The 20,999-nt window shown below is 41.6% G+C and overlaps 1 protein-coding gene and 1 pseudogene across 1 annotated transcript; one reads left to right on the top strand and one right to left on the bottom strand.

Moving 5' to 3' along the window:
* Positions 1–7,330: 7,330 nt before the first annotated feature.
* Positions 7,331–9,142, bottom strand: LOC129493205 (60 kDa heat shock protein, mitochondrial-like; annotated as a pseudogene).
* A 1,978-nt stretch (positions 9,143–11,120) lies between these two features.
* Positions 11,121–13,131, top strand: LOC129493232 (defensin beta 4A). Its single transcript, XM_055299153.2, has 2 exons — positions 11,121–11,222; positions 12,889–13,131. The coding sequence occupies exons 1-2, from the start codon at positions 11,165–11,167 to the stop codon at positions 13,023–13,025; spliced, it is 195 nt and encodes a 64-aa protein (XP_055155128.1). The 5' UTR covers positions 11,121–11,164; the 3' UTR covers positions 13,026–13,131.
* Positions 13,132–20,999: the final 7,868 nt, after the last annotated feature.

The following is a 20,999-nucleotide window of genomic DNA, read 5'->3' as shown; positions in this document are numbered from 1 at the left end:
TTTAAAAAAGGATTAATTGCCTCACAATTCTGCAGGCTTAACAGGAAGCACGGCTATGAGGCCTCAGGAAATTTACAATCATGGCGGAAGGTGAAGGGGCAACAAGCAAGTCTTACATGTGGCAGGCAAGAGAGACAGAGGGAGACACCAGGGAAAACTGCCATTTACAAAAACATCAGATCTCGTGAGAATTCACTCACTATCATGAGAAGAGCATGGGGGAAAACACCACCATGATCCAATCACCTCCCACCAGGTCCCGCTGCCCCCTACTGGGGATTATGGGGATTACAACTCGAGATAAGATTTGGGTGGGGAAACAGAGCCTAACAATATCAATAATTGAATTATTTTCAATCAAAAATAATGAGAAAAATCTTAAAAGCAGCCTGAGAGAAGACACATTGCTTACAGAAGAATGAAAAAATAAAGTGATGTATTTAAGTACCAAAAGAAGAAATACATGTCAACACAGAACCAATACAAGCAAAAATATATTTCTAAAATTATGGTAAACACATATTGCAATAGTAAGTTAAGGCATTTTCTAATAACAACAACAAAAACTAAGAGAATTCCTCACTAGCAAACCTGTACTACAAAACAAGACCCAAATATACGCTATAAAATACCCAATGTACAACTCAAATATAAAGACAAAGATAAGTTGATATAAAAGGGATGGAAAGAGCTATAGTGTGAAAACATTAATCTAATGGAAACAATTAGTTGTATTGGCTAATTGACTATAAATCAAAGTAGATTTTAGAGCAAGTTGTATTATCTTGATAAAAAGGGTATTTTTCCCAATGTTAAAGTGGTTAAGTCACCAAGAACAGATATTATTACTATTAAATTAGTATGCAACTTATAAGGGAATCTCAAAATTTTTAAAGATAAATTGATAGAACTGAGAGAAGAAATTGACAAATTAACAATCACAATTGGATATTTCAACACTTTTTTCCTTGTAAAAGATGTTTTTTATTATGTTTTGTTTTGTTTTGTTTTTTTTGAGATGGAGTTTCTCTCTTGTCACCCAGGCTGGAGTGCAGTGGTCAGATCTTGGCTCACTGCAACCTTTGCTTCCCTGGGTTCAAGCGATTCCCCTGCCTCAGCCTCCCAAGTAGCTGGGACTACAGGCGCGTGCCACCACGCACAGCTAAGTTTTGTATTTTAGTAGAGACAGGATTTCACAATGTTGGCCAGGCTGGTCTAAAACTCCTGACCTCAGGTGATCCACCATCCTTGGTCTGACCAAGTGCTGGAATTGAAGCAGTGAGCCACTGCGCCTGGACTCAACTTGTAACAGGTTTTTGGCAGACACGTATACATGAAGATAGAGAGGACTTGAACGACAGTATCATCCATTGTGACCTGTTTGAGATTTACAGAACACTCCTCCCAATAACAGTAAAATGATTTAAAATGTTACCTAAGAGAGCTTATACTGACCTAAGAAACAAGTCTAAAAAAATCAGAAGAATTTAAAGTTAAATGAAACATAATGTCTATCCACAGTGGAATGTACAAAGCTGTCATAAAGAAAGATAGATGGAAAATTCCCTAAGTATTTGGACATTCCTGAACATGTTTCTAATGAGTTAAAGGAGAAATTAGAAAATAATTTGAAGTGATAGCAAATGAAAACATAACATAACAAAATTTATGGAAATACAGCTAAAGCAGCGCCTGGAGAGAAATTAATAACCTTAACTGCTATTATAATGGGAAGCATAAAAGAGCAGAAATAGACAATCCAAGGTTCCACTGTAAAAAATACCGGGGGAAAAAAAGCACAAACTAAACTGAAAGTAAATAGGAAAACGAGTGAATAAAAAGAAAGTGGGTACAGAAGAAAAAATTAAAAATAAATAAATGAAAGATACTTCCTTGAGAGCATCTCTAAAATTATGAGAACTCTCACTAGATTCATTACAAGGAAAAAAAAATGACAAGAATTCTCAGGTGCACACCCCAGCTTCAGGCAGGCAGGAAACTGACATTAGATCTGCGTTTTAGGGTCACGTAGACGAGCTGCCACGAGGTGGCAGTAATTGCGCGCTCATTCCCTCACCTCCTGCAAGGCTAGGCCAGGCTCCGGACTCACCACTCAGCTTGGGAGATGGGAGAGGGTGACAGCAGCTCCATGGACTCTGGCCTTAGGCAGAGCGTTACTGTAGCTTTGGGGTTGTAGGAGGATGAAGAGGGCAGGTTGTCAGGACGCCATGATGGTTGTGTGGTGGTGGTTAGGAAAATGGGCTTTGAAGATAGGGGGATTTTATTTCAAATTGCATCTGTGCCACTTAGTAGTCAGATGACCTTGAACATGTCCTCTAACCTTTCTAGGCCCCAGGACCTGCCTCTGTAAACTTGGGTAACACCTACCTGGCAGGCTTGTTTCTGAGGATTCAATAAGATAAGTTGTATAAAAATGGCCATAGCAGGGCTGGTTACAAAATTCCTAAGTTTCAGTGCGAAACGGAAATCCAGGGTACCATGGTTTAAAGAGCAGAAAAAGAAAGTGTAATGAAAGGCAATAGGATATTAAGCTTTTGCAAACAAATATTTTTCATTGTTTGAAAAATGTAATAGTTATACAGGAGTAATGACAGAATCTTACAAATCTCCATCAGAAATTAATTTCATAGTTTTAATAGAATAAAAATACTACTTTATTAATTGGATTTAGAGGAATCATACAATTTTTCTGGCCCACTTTTCTGTCAAATAATATATTAGGTCAACAAACTTTGTACCTTGAGCAACTTCATTTTATCTTTTGGGAAGAATCTGCTGAAGCAACTGTTTCTGGAATATTTTCTAAGCTATGACAACATGCGGATAAATTATTTTGAAACAAATTTTAGTATATCTGGAGCTGGTGATTCTTGTGAAACAATTTCTCTCCAAAGATTTAACTCTTTAAACAAATCAGTTTCATGTAAATTTGAATTAATTTTAAGTGTAAATTTCTCCAACGGAATTTTGATGCATCTTCTCACATGTTCTGTAAGTTGCAGAGGCCCAGAGCAGACCCATATGGCATCATGATTTGTAACTTATTCAAAACCCCTGTTTACGAATTCTATTGCTGTGTATTTATTAACAAGAAAAACTTAACTTTTAAAATTGCTCTCCTTGTTAATAATTGATTAATCAGATGGTTTTTTGTTTGTTTGTTTTTTGTTTTTTGACAAGGTCTCTGTTTTTCAGGCTTGAGTGCAGTGGTATCATCATTGCTCACTATAGCCTCAAGCTCCTGGACACATGTAATCCTCATACCTCAGCCTCCCAAGAAGCTAAAGCTACGATCATGTGACACTATTGCCAGCTAATCTTTATTATCTTTGTTATCGTTATTTGTAGAGATGGTGTCTAGTTATACTGCCCAAGCTAGTATCCGACACCTGGCCTCAAAGAATCCTCTGACCTGAACCTCACAACGTGCTGGGATAACAGGCATGCACCACCATGCCTGGCCCATCAGAAGTTTTATACAAATATAGCATCCTTCTCTGTTGAATGTGACTATTATTAGATGTTTAATTGCCATTTCTGAGCCTTGGATATCTCCTTAAAGACTTCTAAGCCCTCTGAAGAATTCCAAGCACTTCCTGGTATGCTTTATTGCAATGTCCGTGGGCACACTTTTGTTTTGTGATTCTCTCCTCCCAATATGCTCTCTGAGCACCTATGGTTCCTGTCCCGGTGCTCAGGTCAGGGGGTAAATCTTTGTGCAGAAGCTCCAAGGATGACTCTGAGAATGCACAGGCACAGAGGTGTCGGTGCTGCCTCCACACAGAGACCCTCCTTTCACCCCAGGGCTGAGGGGACCTGCTGCTGCTGCTGCTGCTGCCACCTCCCATCCCGGTCCAGACATGCCTGGGCTGCTCCAAGAATGCCTATGCTCAAGGCAGCAAAGCTCTAGCGTGTGGCCTTCATGTCCCTGGGCCTGAGCCTGCCCACCTTTTCTCCCCTCATAGCCACTCTGCCCATGTGCCTGCTCCATTTTCTCAGTGAGCTTCACTTACAAAACACAAGTTCAAAGAAAAAACTGAGAAAGTCAGGGGGCTATCAGCAGAGCCTGACATGTGACACCGGCCCTTCTCAGAGCAGGTCCCTGTGTCACTGCCCTGCCCTCAAGCCCATGAAGCTGGCGCTGCCTCCAGAATTGAGAACCAGTAAAACTGCTTCTATTACTTAACATTGAGGACACAATGCAGAGAAACTTTGTTTTCTAAATCATAGAGATGACTTTGCTTTCTGGGAGCCTATCTGTAAGAATGAGGCTTCCCACCCTTGCCTGGGGAACTGAACCATTTTGCCACAAAGAAACAGCCTGGAATTCTCTCCCCAGTTACAGAAAGAGGTTTGGGGACACAGCATGAGTCATGTTTCATTAAAAGACAGCATGGTGGGTCTATTTGTCAGTTAGACTTGATGGTTCCCATTTTACACACAACCTGGCTTTGCTTTTAGCTCATTAAGAAAAAGAAAAGTCCTTTGTCAGATGAGAAGGTTGCAAAAATTTTCTCCCATTCTGTAGGTTGCCTGTTCACTCTGATGGTAGTTTCTTTTGCTGTGCAGAAGCTCTTTAGTTTAATTAGATCCCATTTGTCAATTTTGGCTTTTGTTGCCATTGCTTTTGGTGTTTTAGACATGAAGTCCTTGCCCACGCCTATGTCCTGAATGGTATTGCCTAGGTTTTCTTGTAGGATTTTAATGGTTTTAGGTCTAATGTTTAAGTCTTTAATCCATCTTGAATTAATTTTTGTATAAGGTGTAAGGAAGGGATCCAGTTTCAGCTTTCTACATATGGCTAGCCAGTTTTCCCAGCACCATTTATTAAATAGGGAATCCTTTCCCCATTTCTTGTTTTTGTCAGGTTTGTCAAAGATCAGATAGTTGTAGATATGCGGCATCATTTCTGAGGGCTCTGTTCTGTTCCATTGATCTATGTCTCTGTTGTGGTACCAGTACCATGCTGTTTTGGTTACTGTAGCCTTGTAGTATAGTTTGAAGTCAGGTAGCATGATGCCTCCAGCTTTGTTCTTTTGGCCAGAATCTACAATGAACTCAAACAAATTTACAAGAAAAAAACAAACAGCCCCATCAAAAAGTGGGCAAAGACATGAACAAACACTTCTCAAAAGAAGACATTTATGCAGCCAAAAAACACATGAAGAAATGCTCATCATCACTGGCCATCAGAGAAATGCAAATCAAAACCACAGTGAGATACCATCTCACACCAGTTAGAATGGCCATCATTAAAAAAGGAGGAAACAACAGGTGCTGGAGAGGATGTGGAGAAATAGGAACACTTTTACACGTTGGTGGGACTGTAAACTAGTTCAACCATTGTGGAAGTCAGTGTGGCGATTCCTCGGGGATCTAGAACTAGAAATACCATTTGACCCAGCCTTCCCATTACTGGGTATATACCCAAAGGACTATAAATCATGCTGCTATAAAGACACATGCACACGTATGTTTAGTGCGGCACTATTCACAATAGCAAAGAGTTGGAACCAACCCAAATGTCCAACAACGATAGACTGGATTAAGAAAATGTGGCACATATACACCACGGAATACTATGCAGCCATAAAAAATGATGAGTTCGTGTCCTTTGTAGGGACATGGATGAAACTGGAAAACATCATTCTCAGTAAACTATCGCAAGGACAAAAAACCAAACACCGCATGTTCTCACTCATAGGTGGGAATTGAACAATGAGAACTCATGGACACAGGAAGGGGAACATCACACTCCGGGGACTGTTGTGGGGTGGGGGGAGGGGGGAGGGACAGCATTAGGAGATATACCTAATGCTAAATGACAAGTTAATGGGTACAGGAAATCAACATGGCACATGGATACATATGTAACAAACCTGCACATTGTGCACATGTACCCTAAAACCTAAATTATAATAAAAAATAAATAAATAAAAAATAAAATAAAAAAATAAAAAAAAGAAAAGAAAAAGAAAAGTCATTTATATTTTACCAAATCTTGACATGTCTCCAAATCCTCGAATTGCTGCATCTCTGGTTTTGGTGAAGAACCCCACAGTTCTGCCAGTGGATGGTCTTCCTTGATGAAGCAAGATAATAACCCTACCTTTAAAACAAAGATGTCCCCTGTTGGTCCTTATCAAACACACTTCATCACTAGGATGAACACAGCTGTGACGGAGTCTTATTGGGCTGTGCCAGGAAAAAAGAAGCAGCTGCAACCATAGGAATCTTCATGGGAACAGTCAGCCCAGCTGTCCTTGAGCAACCAGGCCCATATTACCTAAGCCTTGGTGGCTTCTTCCCCAGGGACACAGAGGTGCTGCATTTCACAGTGACTTTCCTATTTCAGAGCAATTTCACCTCCTTCTCTAACAAGGCCTCACAAATGTACTGAGAGCTAGAGAGGACAAGTATAAACCACAATGCTATCGGTGGTTCCTGGGATTGGAACAGGTGTGTAGGAAGAATTCCCTCTCTTCTATGGGTCAGTTTTTAAATGTGAGTGTATTACTTTTATAATAATCATGTTACGCCTAGTAGTCATTAAGAACGTATCGATCAGGAGTGATGTCACACATGAAAAAGATGGCAACCAGTCCCTTAATTCAAACTCTAAGCCCTAGTAAGTTTCTTCTCCCAGTATCATGACATTTCCTTAAGAATATTTACTCAATGAATTAAGAGATGTGACAACCTAATTCGACGTGCAAATCTAGGTTAAACATGTATCCAGAAACATCAACAGTCGTGAAGCCATGGTCGGAACAATTGGAGAAATGTGAAATACTCACAAGATAATAAATGACATGGAGGAACTAGTATTCTTAATGTGTGTAAATTGTATTGTGTTTGATGTGGGAATTTCCCCTCATATGTAAGAGATTCATGCTGAGATAATTATAGTGAAGTGTCATGATGTTCGTGTCTTTCTTTTTTTTTAACTTTAAACAAATTTTTAGTACACAAAGGTTGTCACGTAATTGTAAGTTTCTCTACTTTGTACACAATTAGTCTCACTCTGCACAGAAAGCATGCTTAACTTCTCATCTGGTGGTTGCAAGCACTAAAATCCTGATTTTAACAGAATAGTAGTAAAAATGCCTCAGTGATTTAAGTTGAAAGCAGTACATCAGTACATGGCTCTTGTACCCAGTGTCAGGAATGTACAACATCTTTCTATTCAAAAATACAAACTAAATCATCTGTAGGCATGGATGACAGCTGTAAACCATTATATATTTTGTCAGCTGAAACCAGTAACTGATGGTTATAGTGGTTTCTTAAACATCAGCCAGACTTTTCTTCATTTTCTCCAACTGACTTCTCTGAAGTTATTGGTGAGGAACACTGCCTTGGGCTTCCTATCACAATTCATTAATAAAGGTAAAGCACTATTCTACAAATTAGAACAGGCCACCTCCCATACCACCTCCCATTCCACACATTGCACCCATTCCAGGGCTGTTCCCTTCTTTAGGAATTTCTGTGACTACAACAGCTGCTGTAGTTAATAGAGAGGCCATGCCAGCAGCATCCAATAAAGCAGTTCTCACAACTTTTGTCGGGTCAATAGTGCCTTTTTCCACCACATTCACCAAATCTCCTAACATAGTATCATAACCAAATTCTGAGGAACTTTGCATAATTTCCTCAACTATCAAAAATCCATCAACACCTGCATTCTTAGCAGTGGTCATTGCTGGAATTTTGAGTGTTTTTAATAATTTCTACACCAATTTTTTTATCTTCGTTAGCTGGAGTCAATGAGTCCAAGGCTGGAATGCATCGAAACAGGGCACAATCCCCTCCCTAAACAATGCCTTCTTCAACAGCAGCTCTTGTAGCATTAAGTGCACCTGTAACTCTGTCTTTCTTTTCATTCACTTCAACATCACTTGTCCCACCAACCTTCAGCACAGCTACTCCATCTCAAAGTTTCTCCATTCAGTTTTTCCTTTTCATACTCACTGGTTGTGACATCTGACTGGTCAATGATTTCTTGAATACATTTTTCAATTTGAGCCTTGTTACCTTTTCCTTTTAAGAGCATGGCATCATCTTTGATCACAGTGACATCTTCAACTTCTCCTAAGTCATGAGGCTGAACATCTTCAAGATTTAGTGTCAGCCTTCTTCTCCAAACACTGCAGCACCAGTAGCAATAACCATATCTTTAAGCTGGTTCTTTCTATTGTCACCAAACCCTGGAGCTTTGACTGCCACAACCTGAAGACCAACCTTTAGCCTATTCAAGATGAGTGTACTTAGAGCTTCTCCATCAATGTCTTCAGCAATTATGACCAAAGGCTTACAGTGAGCATTGGCAATTTCAAGAGCAAGTACAATGGACTGGACACTAGAAATTTTCTTTTCACGCAACAGAACATAGGCATCCTGGAATTCACATTTCTCACCTTTTGATGTATTAATAAAGTATGGAGAAATATATCCTCGGTCAAATATTCATGCCTTCAATAATTTCTAATTCATCAGTCAGTGTTTTTCCATCCTTTACTGTGATGACACCCTTTCTTCCAACCTTTTTCGTTGTATCAGAGATGATGTTACCAATTTCTTTGTCTCCATTTGCAGAAATTGTAGCAAGCTGCTCAATTTCTTCAGGTTTGGTAACAGGTTTAGACTGCTTTTTAAGTTCAGCAATTACAGCATCAACAGCTAACATCACACCTCTCTTGATTTCCGCTGGATTAGCACTTTTGCTAACCTTCTGGAAGCCTTACTTGGAAATAGAGCTTACCAGTACAGTAGCAGTGATAGTGCCATCCCCAATCTCTTCATTTGTGTTATTGGCAACATCTTGGACAAGTTTGGCTCCAGTGTTTTTATATTTATCCTTTAAGTCAATTGACTTTGCATCAGTCACACCATCTTTTGTTACTTCGGGACTTCCCCAGCTATGTTCAATAATTACTGTTCTTCCATTTGGCCCCATTGTAATGGATATAGCATCGACTAAAAGGTCTACACTTTGAAGCATTAAGACTCAGACATCGGTACCAAATTTTACATCTTTACCATCAGTCCGAGTGAGATGAGGAGCCAGTAGCCTGGATACCGGTCTCATCTGGCGAAAGACTGTGGGTAATCGAAGCATTTCTGCAGGGTGGTGGCACGACTTGTGCATGGCGAGGCAGGTCATCAGCAGCAAGTGAGTGCTGCCTCTTACTTTTTAAATGTGACATAGCAAATATACCTAAAAAAACACATAAATTATTAATTTAGGCAAAGCACATAAAGGCTTCATTTAATATTCTGTTTCTCTGTATGCTTTCTTCACCAGGAAGAAATAGTTTTAGTGTCAGGAATGAATGAGTCTGCCCCTCAATTCCAGCCTGCTCAACACACAAGGCAACAAAGTTCTGACAATCAGAGTGACTCCCTGATGACTAAGCTCCAGCCCCGGATGCAGATTTGTTTAGCAGTTCTGACAGCATCTGACCCAGCCCTCTCCTGGCATACCCCATCAGAACCTTCTTTTTTTTCACTTTGAGACTGAGTCTTGCTCTCTCATGAGCGATTCCCATGCCTCAGCCTCCCAAATACCTGGAATTATAGGCGTAAGCCATCACGCCTGGCTAATTTTTGTATTTTTCATGGAGATGGGGTTTCGCCATGTTGGTCAAATTGGTCTCACACTCCTGACCTCATGTGATCCACCTGCCTCGGCCTCCCAAAGTGCTGGGATGACAGGTGTGAGCCACCATGCTAAGCTCAGAAATTTCCTTTTATGATAATGTCATTAAGGATCTTGGCCACACAATATCGTTACCGGCTTCCTTTAAATCCACCTCTGGCCTGCCAGGAATCAGCGTTCTTCAGAATCTGACATTTTAAATGAAGAGGTCAGGCAGGTCACGAGGAAAGCCTCATTGTCCCCATGTCTCTGTCACTGCTGCATCCCTGAGACATCACAGACACAGACACTGGGGTCTGCTTCTTTCTCAAACTGCCCTTAGATTGAAAGAGGGAAGAACCAGGATGAATGCCACTCATTTTCCTGAGAAAGGCCCTCTCCTGAGCACCTGGCACGGGGCTCTGTCCATTGCCTGTGTCCGACAATTGCTACTCTGGGTTACGGAGGAAGGACAGGGTCCTGAGAGACCCCAGAGACCTCACACAGCCCTGAAAACATGGGGCTCCTCCAAAAGTGTTTCCTGTCACCAACATGGAGACCATGTCAAGGCCTTGCAGCCCCACTCCATGCTTCTCCAACAAATCCCAATGGCAGTGAGCTCCCTTCGTGCTGACGTCTGTGGAAAGCAGGGAAAGCCCTGGCTCCAAAAGCCCTGAAGTCCTGTGGAGCTGACATTCCCTGAGTGACAGTATGAATGGAAGGAACTCAAGTGCGGGTGGTAGGCCACCTCCTGGCCCAGGCCTGTGTGCCCTCTGAGGGGACACATACAGTCACAATCCCACCCTCCCATTGTCCTTCTCGGAGGAAGGAAGCGGGCGCCCATCTGCCTCATCTCTGTCCTGTGGGGAAGATGGGGAGTTTCAGGGGCACTTTCACATGAATTTCACCAGCTCAGATCTCCTGTGAGGATGGGGCCCACCATGCTCCCAGTGCTGCCAGAAGCCCTGAGCCCCTCCAGGGTCCCTGGGTTTGAGCCAGCCCTGTATCATCCCCAGGAGCTGAATGTCCCAGCAATGGATAGAATTAGATGGAAAGAGCTCTCAATTTGGCCTGAGACTGTCCCCAGATACTCAGGAAAAACAGGATATCCCACAGAGTGGGCAGCAGGTGAGTGGCAGGTTATAGGCCCTGAGTTTCAGTTTGTTTCCCTGTGAGATAGGCCCAGCCCCTCACTCCATTTATACACTGGATTTTAAATGGCACAAGATAAGAGGAATTTTCTGGTCCCAAGAGCAGGAGGAAGGGATTTTCTGGGGTTTCCTGAGTCCAGATTTGCATAAGATCTCCTGCGTGTGCATTGTTCTTTGAGGACCATTCTCTGACTCACCAGGTAAGTGGTTGAATTCTAATCTCTGTAATGAGCCTTGCAGCCAATACCAGTTCTGAACTCTACGTGGTGACCAGGGGCCAGGACCTTTATAAGGTGGAAAGCTTGATGTCCTCCCCAGACTCAGCTCCCGGTGAAGCTCCTAGCCATCAGCCATGAGGGTCTTGTATCTCCTCTTTTCGTTCCTCTTCGTATTCCTGATGCCTCTTCCAGGTGAGATGGGGCAGGGAAATAGGAGGGTTGGACAAATGGAAGAATGGTGTAGAAGCTCTCTGTCTCCTCTCATTCCCCTCCACCTATCTCTCCCTCATCCCTCTCTCTCCTGCCTCTCTCTCTCCATCCCCTCCATCCTTCTCTCCTGTTTCTCTCTCTTCTTCCCTCTCTCTCTCCTTTTTCTTTCTTTTTCCCTCTCTCCCCAGAGCATGTCTTTCTTTCTCTCTCTTTCCTTTGTCCTACCCACACTTTTAGACTGAGTAGACTGAATGCCCTGTTTAGTTGAACCAAGCATTGCTTCCTTCAGTAGAAAAGGAGTTTGAGAACCCAATGGACACCTCACTCTCTCTTCTAAGCCAATATGAAGGAGCCCAGTAGCTTGTAAATCTCATCTCCTCATTGCTTTCCATGCTACAACTGCTGAAACTATGGTTGAAACCTGTTAGGTGACTTTTTAAATAAAAGGCAGAAATTTTGATTTTATCTAAAGAAAGTAGTATAGAATGTCATTTTCTAAATTTTTATATTTAAAGGGTAGATAGTGCAACCTAGAGAATTCCAGATAATCTTAAGGCCCAGCCTATACTGTGGGAACTACTGAGGCAGACACTCTGCCCCCAGGAGTTTTCTGATCAGAGGCCCTGAGAACAGTCCCTGCCGTGAGGCCACTGCAAGTTCACAGGACAGGGACAGCCCATTGAAACCAAATTTTAAACCTGGATGCCTAACCTTCATTTTCTCCTTGATATTATGAAAATAAAATAAAAACCATGAAAGGATAAAAGTGGGAGAGTGGAAGGGAAGGATGGAGAGAGGGAAAAAGAAAATTTCCTAAAACAATTAATCACATAGATGTTATATTGTGAAAGCCTCATTTTACCAATTGTATTTATGAGTCCTGGGTTTTGTGAGAACAACGGGGCTCTGAGAGGCACCAGAGACCTCATATTTTCCAACAGCTAGAACAGTATCATGAAGGAAGGCAGGGAGTTAGGGAGTCAGGGAGGCAGAGAGGCAGGCAGGCAGGGAGGGAGGGAGGGAGGGAAGGAGGGAAGGAGGGAGGGAGGGAGGGATAAAAAAAGAAGAATGAGGTCGAAACCAGGACTTAGATATTAGAAAGAAGCCATCACAAAAGTTTATTTCTATGGTTAATTGTGGTTTTCATTTGTAAGTTACTTGGTGTTCATTTCATATTAAACAATTTCAGTGAGTTGCATCTTTTTATCCCATCTAGATCAAATACTTAACAGACTAAATGATCTGAAAAAGCAAAAAAGTTACTGGCTTCTGCATGTTAAGATGGAAGTATAGTGGCTTTGATGTTATCTTCTTATGGTGGAGCTGAATTCACAAGAGATCGTTGCTGAGCTCCTACCAGACCCCACCTGGAGGCCCCAGTCACTCAGGAGAGATCAGGGTCTTTCACAATCAGGTTCTACAAAAATAAACATCCCCCAGACCACAGCAGTGCCAGTTTCCATGTCAGAAACTTAGATCCAAATGATTGACTCGCGTCTCATTATCATGATGGAAAAGCCCAGGCTTGGGAAAGAAGCCCGCTGTGGATTTACTCAAGGCAATACTGACACAGAGTTTGTGTTTTTCCAACATGAGTTTTGAGTTCTAACACGCTGTTTGCTCTTTTTGTGTGTTTTTTCCCTGTTAGGTGTTTTTGGTGATATAAGGAATCCTGTTACCTGCCTTAAGAGTGGTGCCATATGTCATCCAGTCTTTTGCCCTAGAAGGTATAAACAAATTGGCACCTGTGGTCTCCCTGGAACAAAATGCTGCAAAAAGCCATGAGGAGGTCAAGAAGCTGCTGTGGCTGATGTGGATTCAGAAACGGCTACCTCATCAGAGACGTGCGACATGTAAACAAAATTAAACTATGGTGTTCAAAGATAAGGAATCTTTATCCTAGTAATTGTGGTCATTGTGTGATGCTGGTTTGGGCAGGCCATCTCTAATATCCTTGAAACACCCTTTTCTGCTCTCCAGGCAGGGGTCAGGGATGCCACAGTGGGGCTTGGAGTGCTTTCCAGGGTCACAGGCATCTGTATTCTTTGGATCCCTTGACCTTCCCCATTTATTTCTGGCATTTTCCTGGAACGTGTGCTTTGCTCCTCTTGCATCCTCCCCTTGCATGCCCTCACCTACCCCACATCTTCCCTAAAAAAAACAAGCCCAACTCAAAGACCAGTTCCCTCATGGAATCATAGTGGATCTGCCAAGGGAGGGGATGCCCAGTCCTGTTCTTCACAAGGACTCCCTTCTTCTGGTTAAGGTTTCTTATGCAATTACACCTCCTAGAGAGGTGCATGAATTTTTAATTCTCCATTTAGCTATGAGAGTTCTACTAGTGTGGACTTCGCCTTCTTCATTTATGTGCTGGCCATTCATAAACTATTTCATTAATTGGATGGCAAAATGCAGTTGTACAAGGGTTTCCTTACATACAAACATAATACGATCCAAGTAAATGCTGTTAAAAACAAGTCTTTTTGAGGACACAATTAAATGAGGACAATATGGCATAGGACACAAGCAGAGGGGAGCAAACCGCAAGAAGAAAGATGCATCGACTCTAAGGGGAAGCATCACCATAGCTCCCTGGCCCTGCTCTCTCTCCTTGGGTGGGTTTGGTCCTTAAATCATGAACTCTGTGGGTGTATCCTAGACGCATAAGAAGCTCTTTATTTCTTCACATTAACTCTGCACTAAATGTGCATATCATCTACCTCTGTGAAAATGCACCTTAGTTCCAAAATAATCCATTGTCTTTGCTAATCTCAAGATTGAAAAAAGTAAGCAGACCTTGTTAGAGTAAAAGCATTTTTATCTGGATATAGATTTTATCCAGATGTGATGACAGAGCCAGGACTAGGGTGAATCGAGGGAGGCTCTGGCCTCGGGTATAAAATGTAAGCACTAAGATATTCCGTGCTTAAGACAGATGATCTTATAATGCGATAGATGATCTTATAATGCGATAGATTTTTAAAAAATAATATTCATGAAAAATCACCATAATTAACAAACTGTCCAAAATTTAAATCAAGACAGGGTCTAAGCCTGTAATTGTCCAACTCAGTCGCACTCATCTACCTTGATGCCAGGACAGTCAGACCCTGCCTTTATTTAGTTACTTAATATTCATCGTGCATACATTGTTATTTTGAATAAATTAGTGGATTTCTTGATTCCTGGAAGCATATATCACTTGATTGTATAAAAGAAGTGAAGGTTCACACACACAAAAAAAGCAAAATTCACCATGGACAAATGACATTCATTCTTATGTTCTAGGGGAAACAGCACAACTCTCTTAGGAAGAAACTCTCCTTTTATTTAAGAAGACCCTTTAACGGCTGTTTAGGTCTTGGAAGATAGGACAGCTGACTGCATCTGTGAAATAGAGATACAATCCAGTAAGCCCTAAATCATTCTACAATGATAAAAATAAAATGCTAAAGGTTTCTTGGCCGTCAGAGATTAACAATGAAAGGAGTTCCGGGTTCCAAAAGGAGCAGGTATACCTGTAACATCAGGGCACAAAGTGGCCTGTAGAGGTTATTACCAAGAGTGGCTGAACTCTTTAGCTAGAATGCACTCTGATTTCTAATCTTATTTTTAACAGTTCTGTGCATTAACCACCCATCATTATCCTTATATTTTTGCAAAACTGTGTCTCAATCAATGGCTGTGTATTTGAAAATTCTTGGAAAAGGGGGAAAGTCTCAGTAATTCTTAATGCAAAGCTACAAAGAAAACGGGTAGTGGGTTGCAGGTGTGAGGTGGAGGTGGCCAGAGAATGTCACACAGAAGACAGAAATGAGAATTTGCACAAGATATTAGGAGCATAAGCACCTATAGGGAGTTCTGAGAAACATTTGACTGTCTGCACTAATGAGGAATGGGAGCTGGAGCTGTTTAATTTGGGTGGTCAAAGACAGGATAACTCTAGAAGTTTACAGAATTCACAGAATCCATTCCAACCAAGTGAGCTTGCAGGTCATACTCTAAGTCTCTGAACCTGTGAACTCATCACATAACGGAATAAAATTGTTCCCATTTCATCATGCCTGAAGACTCATAAGAAAAGAAAAAAGGTATTAATTTTAAACACTGCAGCTCATTCATTATTTTATTGAATTCACCTGGCTACAAAATTAGCAACTTTTCTTGTTCCAACTATATTTAAAGCAGATGAAGAAACTCTCCAAAGAACAGGGTTTGTCTGTGACTAGTCTAGGTAGAGTTTACTTTCGACACATCCTCTTGGTGTTTTCAGAGCTTTTTGAATATGTGGAATAATAACATTGCTTTACGCAGATTTTCAGCCATTAGTTCTTCAGTTATTGCTGCTGTTCCTCTCCCCTTTCTCTTCCTGGAAATAGAATTGTCCAGATAGATAGAGAATTGGTCCAAAAGTAATTGTGGCTTTTGCCTTTAAAGGTAATGGCAAAAACTGCAATTACTTTTGCACCAACCATATGTACGCACACAAACACATATGCAATATGTGTGTATTGCATATATATTCAATACCAACACACAGACACACATATACAAAGCATCCTTTTACTGTTTCTTCACATATATGTTTATGTCATTTTTTGTATTTTTCATTATTTTATATCTCTGCCTTTCAACCTGAAAATTTTCCACTGACTTGTATTCCTACATTTTTCTTTTTTTTTTTTTTTTGAGACAGAGCCTTGCCCTGTCACCCACGCTCGAGTGCAGTGGTGTGATCTCGACTCACTGCAACCTCTGCTTCCCAGGTTCAAGCAGTTCTCCTGCCTCAGCCTTCTGAGTAGCTGGGATTACAGGTGCCCTCTAACACATCCAGTTAATTTTGTTTTTTTTTTGTATCTTTAGTAGAAATAGAATATCACCATGTTGGCCAGCCTGGTCTTGAACTCCTGACCTCAAGTGATTCGCCTCCCTTGGCCTCTCAAAGTGTTGGGATTATAGGCGTGAGCCACTGTGCCCAGCTCACTGACCTGTATTTTAATTCTTGGATCTTCTGCTCTGGTCAATTTGCTATTAATCCCATCTATTGTGATATTGACTTCAGATATTGTATCAAGTAATAGAATTCAATTATTTAATATTTTTGCATAAGACAGGAGAGTCTATTCAAAAATGAAAAGGGTCAGACATGTTTCAGATGCCCCAGCCTTCTTGGGATATGGGCTTTTTCATGTTAACATCTGTCTCTTAATGAATCCAAAATGGAGGAGTGTTTGCTTTTAAAAGAATAAATTTCAGTGATGGTCTTGATCAAAGGGAGATAATTAAAAAAAACACTAAAGAAACATCAAAAGGATCTAATTGTACGGTATCTGGGGGATGATAACACATGCAAGAAACTTTTCCTGAGAGACCTGTGATAGAACCTTAAATGTACTTTTCTTTGTTTTGCTCTCATATATGAACAACTTAGAAGAAACATGTATTTGTTTGTATCAATCCTAAATGACTAGGGTTGACAGATTTAGCAAATAAAAATACAGGACACTCAGTTAAATGTGAGCTTTAGATAAACAACATCCAGCTTATTGTGGCATTATCTATCTCATACTATTTGGGATTAAATACACTAAAAAGTTCTTCATGGTTTTTCTGAAAGCCAGATTGAACTTGGCCTCCTATATTCATCTGATAAGACTATGAATCACTGAAAACATTTTTTCTTTAAAGATATTTTTCTCGGCGAAAGTATTTATTATGTCACTGAGTTTTATTTTACTAGGTGTAGCAGGCATAATGACATCCCAATGATGTCCATGTCCTTATCCCTAGAACCTGGGATTATGTTACACGTTATGGCAAATAAGAATTAAGGCAGCTGATAGGATAATTTGCTAATATGCTGACTTTAAAACAGGGAGATTAACTTAGATCATGTGAATGAGACCAGTGTAAACCAAGAATCCTTAAATGTGGAAAAGGAAGGCAGAACAGTCAGTGTGTGGGTGATGTGATGTGGGAACGACTCAATAGCCATTGCTGGATTTGAAGATGAAGGAAGGGTCCACAAACCAAGGAACATGTCAGCCTCTCAGATTTGAAAAGGCAAAGAAGAAAAAAAAAAAAAAAGGAAAGCAAACTCAGCTTCTTAGAGCCTCTGGAAAGGAACAAGGTCCTACGGACACTTTGATTTTTCATGTTTGATCCCCAAAACTGCAAGATAATTTGTGTTGGTTTAGGTCACTAACCTTATGACAATTTGTTACTTCAGCAAGAGAAAACAAATACAACTGCTCCTCAGTATCCATGGGGGATTGGTTCTAGGACCCCCTGTGTATACCAAATGCCTCAGATGATCAAGTCCCTGATATAGAAGAGTAGTACTTTCATACAATCTTCACACCTCCTTGCATTTTAAATCATTCCTAGATTTCCTGTAACACAGAACACAATGTAAATGCTAAGAAAATAGGAGTTATGCTGTATTTCCTAGAAAATAATGGCAATAGAAAAATGCCTGTGCATGCCCAATTCAGACACAATGTTTTTGTACAATGTTTCTTGATGTGGAACCCACGAATAGGAAGGGCCTACTGGTTTCAAATTATAAACTGAGCATAAAATTGGTAACACAAAAAAGCTAAGGCTACATTTATGTAATGGAGAACAGAAACGAAAACCTATCAACATTTTGCTGAACTTTATGTATATCTTTCTCAAATTCTGAAGGCTTATATGAAAAGACAATGAGGCTCTCGGGAAGAAGGGACAAAGACTGAAAATGTTGAGCCTGTTCCTCAGTTTCCATCCAAATGGAATCACTGCCATAGGAATTGACCTCCTACAGTAGACAAGATGGAACCAGTCAGCAGGTGTGAGACAGCTGTGTCAGATACTGGATAATAAGCAGTGCAACAAACAAATAAACTAGATGTCCTTTTGCCCCCAGCTCTCTATAGGGCCAGGTTACAGGTTGCAGCACAGGGAGGAAGACTCACGTGGAGACCAGCACCCTGTGGCATTGAGGAGACCGAGGTCAAAGCTCACATAACACAATACACCTGTGTCAGTCTGTGTATGTTGCTCTAAAGGAATACCTGAGGTGGGATAATACATCAGGAAAGGAAGTTATTTTGGCTCACTGTTCTGCAGGCTGTGTGAGAAGCATGGTGCCTGCATCCACTCCCCGTTAGGGCTCCATAAGCATTCAGTCATAGTGGAAAGTGAAGTGGGAGCAGGAATATCACATGGTAAGAGTGGAGTGAGAGGGTGAAAGGAGGTCCCAGACTCTTTTAAACAACTACATGTTTTATGAACTCGGAGCAAGCACTCACTCATTATTATGGTGAAAGCACTTAGTCATTCATTAGGGATTCACCCCCACAACCCAAACACTTCCCACCAGATTCCACTTCCAACACTGAAGATTAGATTTCAGCATAAGGCTTCAAGGGGACAAACATTTGAAAAATATTATTCTTCCTCTGGCCCCTCAAATCTCATGTCCTTCTCACATTGCAGAATACAATCATCCCTTCACAATCACTCCCAAAAGCCTTAACTACTTCCAGCATTAACTTAATCAAAAGTCCAAAGTCCAAAGTCTCATCCCCTCAGACTCAAGTTCCTTCCACCTTTTAGCCTGTACTATCAAAAACAAGTTATTTATTTTCAAGTTACAATGATGGTACAGGCATTGGCTAGACACTACCATTCCAAAAGGCAGAAATTGGCCAGTAAAAGGGATTACAGGTCCCACACATGTCAGAAACTCAGCAGGGCAGCTATTAAACCTCAAAGCTCCAAAACAATTCTTGATTCCATGTCCTGTATTCTAGGGTGAGGGTGGGCTCTGAAGACCTTGGGCTGCTCTACCCCTGTGGCTTTACAGGGTGCAGCCCACATGGCTCATGTCACAGGTCAGAATCTGAGGCCCGTGGCTCTTCCATGCTGAGGGTACAAGCTGTCAACGGTGCTACTATTCTCAGGTCTGGAGGGCAGTGTTCCCCTTCCCTCAGCTCCACTAGGCAATGCCCCACTAGGGACACTGTGTGGGGAATCCAACCCCACATTTCCCCTTAGCACTGCCCTGGTGGAGTTTTTCTCTTGGTACTCTCCCTCTGCAGCAGTTTTCTGCCTGGAGAACAAGACTTTGCCACACATCCTCTGAAATCTAGGTGGAAGCTGCCAAGCCTCCTTCCTTTTTGCACTCTGCATACTTACAGGCTTAACACCACATGAAAGCTCCCAAGACATCATGGCTTTCACCCACTGAAGCAGTGGCCAATCTGCACATTAGGCCCTTTGAGCTGAGGCTGGAGGCTGGGCAGCCAGGATGTGGGAAGAGTGTCTTGAGGCTGAGCAGGGCAGCTGTGCCCTGGATGTGGCCACTGAAACCATTCTTTCCTCGTAGGCCTGTGGGCTGTGGTGGGAGGGAATGCCTCCAAGTTTTCAAAAATGCCTTGTAAGCCTTTTCCCCATTGTCTTGGCTATTAGCACTTGGCTCCTTCTCAGTCATGCAAATCTCTCTAGCAAGTGGTTTCTCCACAGCCCCTTACATTCCTCTTCTGAAAATGCTTTTTCTTTCTCTACTAAATTCCTAGGCTGCAAATTTTCCAAATTTTTATGCTTTGCTTCCCCTTTAAGTATAAGTTCCAAATTTAAATCATTTCTTTGCTCCTGTATTTGATCATAAGCTTGTAGAAGCAGCTAGATATCTTGAATACTTTGCTCCTTGGAGATTACTTAGACCAGATGCTCTAGGTAACCACTCTAAAGTTCAACTTTCCACAAATCCCTAGGATTTGGACACAATGCAGCCAAGCTCTTTACTGGGGTGTAACACTGGGGACCCTTGCTCCAATTCCCAGTAACTTCCACTTTTCCATCTAACATCCTGATAGCCTGGACTTCACTGCCCATATCTCTGCGAGCATTTTGGTCACATACATTTAACAAGTTTCTAAAGAGTTCCAAACTTTCCCTCATCGTCCTATCTTTTGCTGGGCCCTGCAAACCCTTTCAACCTCTGCCAGTACCCAGTGACAAAGCAACTTCCATATTTTCAGCTGTCTTTACAGCAATGCCCCCTGCACAGTACCAATTTTCTGTGTCAGTTTGTTTTTACTCCTATAAAGGAATACCTAACGCTGGGTAATTCATAAGGAAAAGAAGTTTATTTTGGCTCCCTATTCTGTAGGCTGTATGAGTAGCGTGGTGCCAGCATCTGCTCCTTTTGAGGCCTCAGAACGCTTCCGTTTGTTTAGGAAGGGGAAGGGGAGCAGGAGTATCACAAGTCAGGAGAAGGAGCCAGAGTAGGGAGGTGCCACACTGTGTTAAACAACCAGATCTCCCATGACTCAAAGAAGGAACTCACGGATTATCTCTAGGACAGCACCAAGCCATTCATGAGGGATCCACCCCAACAACCCGAACACTTCCAGTCAGGTCCCACCTCCAAGACTGGGGATTACATTTCAACATAGTATTTGGAGAGTACAAACATCCAACCTGTATCAGACCCCAATTTCCAGGGCACATATCAGAGAGTGGGCCACTGAAAGGAAGCATTGATCTTGAGTGTTGGAGAACAGAAGAATGCCTTCACTCTTGGGCTATGTTATGATGTGTGCACACTTAGGCTAAGACTTCCCCAGGCCAGAAAAAAGCAAAAACTCCATAAGGGAGTGAATGGCATTTTCAGGAGGACCGACAAGTCTTGAAAACTTTGCATCTCCACAGCAGAGTGGAGAGAATTCAGAGTCCTCAGAAAGCCATCCGCAAGTAGTGGTGCTAGTTAGC

This window comes from Symphalangus syndactylus, chromosome 11, assembly GCF_028878055.3.
Source record: "Symphalangus syndactylus isolate Jambi chromosome 11, NHGRI_mSymSyn1-v2.1_pri, whole genome shotgun sequence".
In the NCBI taxonomy this organism is placed as follows: Eukaryota; Metazoa; Chordata; class Mammalia; order Primates; family Hylobatidae; genus Symphalangus; species Symphalangus syndactylus.
The sequence above is the reverse complement of the archived record's forward strand: the minus strand, read 5'-3'. Positions and strand labels throughout refer to the sequence as shown.

Bases quoted from the DNA above. Each gene is read 5' to 3' on its own strand.
- LOC129493232 (XM_055299153.2), top strand. From the start codon at position 11,165: ATGAGGGTCTTGTATCTCCTCTTTTCGTTCCTCTTCGTATTCCTGATG. The intron at 11,223-12,888 runs GTGAGATGGGGC...TTTCCCTGTTAG, and splicing joins ATTCCTGATGCCTCTTCCAG to GTGTTTTTGGTGATATAAGG.